At 42.2% G+C, this 5,671-nt stretch overlaps 1 protein-coding gene across 1 annotated transcript in view; it reads left to right on the top strand.

The window, feature by feature from the left end:
• The first annotated feature begins 4,994 nt into the window (after nucleotides 1–4,994).
• The window catches only part of LOC115816494 (adenylate cyclase type 4), an 18,177-nt gene continuing 17,500 nt past the window's right edge, over nucleotides 4,995–5,671 (top strand). Inside the window, exon 1 of the mRNA XM_030779448.1 lies at nucleotides 4,995–5,671. This exon is cut by the window's right edge and continues 463 nt beyond it. Within this exon, the coding sequence (XP_030635308.1) occupies nucleotides 4,995–5,671 (677 nt within the window).

The raw sequence follows: 5,671 nt of genomic DNA, 5'->3' as shown, positions 1-5,671 counted from the left end.
ATTCTCGTCCTGGCACTGGGCAAGTGTGCTAATATGGTGACATAGGAATAAAGTTTGTAAAGACTGTTTCTTTAAAGTGTGCTAATATGGTGACGTAGGAATAAAGTTTGTAAAGACTGTTTCTTTAAACCGTCGCTACAACCAGATAAGCTCTGTGATTTGCCAAGGTAAAAGTGGATTCACCAGCATGATAATGCCAGTGTTTGTAAGGTGGATTATTTAGACTAAGGCAGGTGTTTCTCATCATAGGTCTTTGGAAATTATTGGATGATGAGTTTTTTTGTTGTTGTTGTTGCTGTTGTTGTTGTTGTTGTTGTTGTTAGCGACACTAACGTGACAAACTCAGGTTCTCAGCTTCTAATGGTCACTTATTGCAGGTGTGTAAGAACGTGTTTAAAATAAAAACGTGCCGCCAATTTTGTGGCTGTGATTGTGATTGATGGAGGACATTTTACACGATTATTATCGACATGTGGAGGCCTTTGGATTGAATTGGGGAGACTACAACCCCCATTCAAACCTCGCCACCACCAACACCCGCCAGTTTAGTTCATGCAAGCTGGAAGCACCACTGCCGGAAATCGAACCCTGGTTGGCCTAGCACCTTTTTGTCACGGTGCCACCTGAGCGACCAGAACTCACTGACGTGTTTTGGTTCCTCTACCTAAGGCAGAGTGTGAAGTTCCAATCCTCAAAGGTCACAGTTTTTGCAAGTATAAACTGAAGGAATTAGGTTACAGCACTTGATTTTAGTAGTTAATTCCAGATCTGAGAAGAGTAATTAATTTCAGTAACTGACTCCAGTTGTAAAGAGAATAATTAATTTCAGTAATTAACTCGAGATGTAAGGAGAGTAATTAATTTCAGTAATTAACTCCAGATGTGAGGAAAGTAATTAATTTCAGTCATTAACTCCAGAGCTGAGAAGAGTAACTCATTTCAGCTGGTCAAGGGAATAAATGGAACCTATTCCCAGGTGACACTGTGCAGTTTGACACCTGTGTCTTGCCGAGCGAAGTCATCTGCCCAGCAAATACGTATAGTCGTCTCAATTACGAACAGGGACTAAGAATTAAAACATATTAATCAACATTATCAAATGTGTTTAAAATGATGTCTTGAACGCCAAGCCAGGCAACCCAGGTCATGTGAAGAGTGACGTGCAGTTCCATTTCAGTGCAGTTTAAATTACATTGTACTCAAACAATAGCCATTGTCACAAAACAGCTTTGCAGGATAGCAGGGCCATGGCTTACACAGAGCAAGCTTACGGAAATATGTGTGTAAAAAATATAATAGGAAAGAGAAATGTGTGAGGAACAGAGACTCAGCAGGGGGAACCCACCCTCCTCTACCTGGCTCTGGGTTATTAAGACAAGAATGCAGTTGGCTCTTTTCCTCCGATGTATTTGGTGTCTTGTTTGTGAAACCGATCTGGACAAAGTTTGAATTCACATCCACGGCAGGCAGAGACAAGCCAACATGTGCTGACCACGAAACTTAATTTCCTAAACAGGCCAAGAGTCTTCAATGTTTTTTCTGTAGACGGAGAAAATTTTCCTGCGATGGTCTGAATGTCAAGCAGACTTCATGTGTCAAACTGTCAAAAGATTGTTGTTTCTTTTCTTTTTTTTTTCCTTTCTTTTTTTTTTTTTTAGCAAATATTAGAAATCCTCTGAATCCTTTGTCTCTTGTTACATGAAAGGACAAAGTTGTGTTGTTTAAATGGTGTGTTACACAAAAGGACAAAGGTGTGTTTTTAAATGGTGTGTCACACAAAAGTACAAAGATGTGTCGTTTAAATGGTGTGTGTTACATGACAGGACAATGTTGTGTTTTTAAATCATGTGTGTTACACGAAAGGACAAAGTTGTGTTGTTTAAATGGTGTGTGTTACATGAAAGGACAAAGTTGTGTTATTTAAATGGTGTGTGTTACACGAAATGACAAAGTTGTGTTTTTAAATGGTGTGTGTTACATGAAAGGACAAAGCTGTGTTATTTAAATGGTGTGTGTTACATGAAAGGACAAAGTTGTGTTGTTTAAATGGTGTGTTACACAAAAGGACAAAGTTATGTTTTTAAATGGTGTGTGTTACACGAAAGGACAAAGTTGTGTTGTTTAAATGGTGTGTTACACAAAAGGACAAAGTTGTGTTGTTTAAATGATGTGTGTTACACAAAAGGACAAAGTTGTGTTGTTTAAATGGTGTGTGTTGTTGTGTGTAGTGTGTCAGTATGTTGTAAGGTGTTTCAGTCATTTAATTAACGTTCATTTTTCGGCAGCTCTGTGGTTCCTTTTGTACTGCAGTGTTCCCCTTTCCTGTCATAATTGTGGTCATTAGAATGTATATGTGCAACGTATTTGTGTGTGTGAGTGTTTGTGTGCACGCCCGCTAGTGCATGTGTGTGCCCACGTGTACGTGTGTGTGCATGCATGCACAGACATGAGTGTGTGTTGGTGTGCATGACTGATGTACTGTATGTGTATGTGCGCGTGTGTGTACATGCATGAAAGCATGAGTATTTACTGTATGTGTGTGTGTATTTGTGTGTGAGCAAGTGTGTGGTTTGTGTGACTAAGAGGGAAGGTACAGTCCTGAATCTGCAGCTGAGGAGAACAGTGGGCAGGGCATTTCAGTTTGGCTCTTAGCCATTCAGTTCGGGGCTCAAAGAGGAAAACGCGCACCTTGTTCATCCAGTTTACTGACATTGCCAACACCCTGTGTGCGTGTGTATGAGTTCTGCATTCCCTGTAGTGTATTGCTTACCTGGTACAGTATGACTCTGAGGTGGATGTTTGGGTGCGTTTGTAGATGCGTTGCTCTTTTAGGAAAATAACAGGGGCCAAAATTTGCATTGGCTTTTACATCAAGAGTCTAATTTAGCCCTAACCTTTGTGCCCAAAACGCAAACCTAGCTGAGTCTGTTCTACATCAGTTACGTTCCTCCCTTTACGCTGCCTTAGCGAAGCTTTGTTTGTTTGTGTGTGTGTGTGTGTGTGTGTGTCTGTGTGTGTTTAAACAAAACGTGTCAGAGGCAATAGCAGTATTTCAATGATGAAAGGAACTGGAATTCATTTTGCCAGTTACAGGAGTTCATGGGAACTGAATTTGAAACGGCTTCTAGACGTTTCCATGGTACTGTTGTTTAACCCAACCTGTCTCTGCCCTGTGGTAAATTTGAAGGCCTGCGTCAAACATTTTAACAGAAAAACCCCCCCCTCAGAGTCTGACTAGCTCATAGTGGCATCTGCCACTTATTAAACAAAGCAGCATATTTCTGCCCAGATATTTCAACATGTGATGAAAACACATCTTATTCTCTCAGCAGTTCCCGTTTTGGAGAATGTTGCGGCCTGTTTTTTTTCTTTTCTTTTCTTTTCTTTTTTTCTAAACACTGAACCTCACTAGCACGGAAATACATTCGTGCTATGAATCTTTTCACACTGTATTTTAAACCAATGAAATACAAAATGATGTTTTTATACCGCCCGTGTAACACAGGCGGAGTACGTCTAAGATAAGATCCAACCTGCTTCACGGCTGATCGAAATCAGTCAGAGTGACTTTGAACCTGCTGTATTATTACCTTAACAAAAAACAGATGCATGACTGAAATGTGTGATTCAGGAAACTGATCCACCATGATTTTTCAGTACTTACGGCGCAGAGAAGTCAAAAATGGTAATCTGGCCTCAGTGTTTAGCGAATATACCCCTTTGTCAATATAAGTATCGACTGTATTATTCGATGCTCAGGTTGCAGAATCGGTCATTGATTTATTTACGGATTAGGAAAGAGAATCATGGGCCCGTTTTTTCAGCCACACCTGACCCCGCCTTTCAGCCACACCTGACCCCGCCTTTCAGCTGCTGTTCGTTAGCCACATGTGGTCCTTGCTGTCTGTGTCATAAGTCACACGTCGCCGGGGAAACGGTGGGGTTGAGGTGTTTTGCTTCAGACGTGAAATGGTTGTGTCTGGGTGATGTGTTGACGTGACAGGTTTGGCTACTGTGTTGTGTCAGAGGTTTACATGGTATTGTGAGTCAGACTTCACTGGACCTGGTGTATGAACTTTGAGGTTTCAGACACCTTCCTGTCATAGCTCCTCAAAGTCATGAGTCACGAGTCGATTCACGAAAACTATATTTAGACGATGTGGGGACAAAAAGGGAGTTTTCCAGGTTGCTTTTCACATGTACAGTCTGTCTGTGGACTTCTGATGTGTGGAATCTGTTGTATTAAAAATGTGTAATGTGTAAAAGGTTACAGTAATGATAATCAGACCCTGGTTTGTCCGTTCAGTTCTGTCCAGACTTTGGGGAAAATTGAATTTGTGAAATGGATGGTTAGTTATTTAAATAAGAGTTTTGAGGAACACCGTTTCAGTGCCTATGTTTTTTTTTTTTTTCCCCCTCTATGAATTTTACTTTAACGTTCTGTTTTTGTTCTTCAAACTGCCATGTGACAGGTTACCTACATTCATCTGACAGCCTCACTCCGCTGAGGGAAATGGATTCATGAGAAAAGGAACAACTGCAGAAAAGTGTGCAACGCCTTTCACAGTCCCCCCCCCCCCTTCCAAAATCTCCACGTCTCTTCTCTTTGGTTCCATCTCCTGTATTACCTTAAATGTGAGAAACCTGTGGTGGAAAACTGTGATTGACATCAGAGCCACAGTGACGCGACGCTTGATCCTGCAGTAAAAGTCCTGAGTCAGCTGAGAGTCTGTTTTCGTGTAGTTTATTTGTGTATTTATTGATATTTATTTAGCATGCAGTATTCTCCAGTTGGTCTAGTATTCATTGCTCCGTGTTTTGCTGTGTTCACTGTGAAAGGAGAAGGTAAATGAAGGAAAAAAGACAAAAACAGAGACAAAAAACGGAGGGATAAGACAGAGAGACTGGGGTCAGATTAAAAAGCGAGACAAACTAATAAGCAGAAAATATCGCGGACAGTTACGCTGCTTTCACCTTTGCCCTTTTGGGTCACCATGCAGAATGCAGCCCATGCTTACCTACAGATGGGTGAAAACTCTATGGATGTAATACAGAAGCCTCAGAAGAACTATTTCGATAACTTTGGTTATGAACCTGACATAAACATAGAATTGAAGGAGCTCAACAAAACTCCAGTGGCCAACACGCACAATGTTGACCGCAATACACACGACAACGGCAAACAGACACGCAACAATGACCGCAAGTCAAGCACCTGTGACCACAGGACACGGGACCAAGACACAAAGATGCGGAACCTTGAAAACAAGTTACGTCACGATGACACGAGGACATGCGGTGATTCTGGGGTCGATTCCAGGAGCGAGTCGGACTCTGGAACCGGGAGCACGCCGAAAGACGACCCTAGATCCTACATAGAATTGGGCGTGGCCAGAATGGAGGTGGTCCCAGAACCTCTTAAAGTGCAGACGGCCTTCAGGGACCCTAAACTGACCCTGACTGACCTCTGTGACACGGTTCGGACTGGTCCCCACGAAACTGAGAACACAGCAAAGAAATACCAGCAAAGCAGTGGCCTCTCTAAAGACACTCCTCAACCTAGCACTGCACTCAACGAGGACGGTTGCGCTAACGGGGCTGGTACCAGCACTCACAAGTCAAAGACTAGCGAAGACATGTCCGCAGGCATCGACAGAGAAAGCTGTAAGGT

The sequence above is a fragment of the Chanos chanos genome, chromosome 7 (assembly GCF_902362185.1).
Source record: "Chanos chanos chromosome 7, fChaCha1.1, whole genome shotgun sequence".
NCBI classification, from domain to species: domain Eukaryota; kingdom Metazoa; phylum Chordata; class Actinopteri; order Gonorynchiformes; family Chanidae; genus Chanos; species Chanos chanos.
Note: the sequence above shows the minus strand (reverse complement) of the source record. Positions and strands in the feature narration are given on the sequence as shown.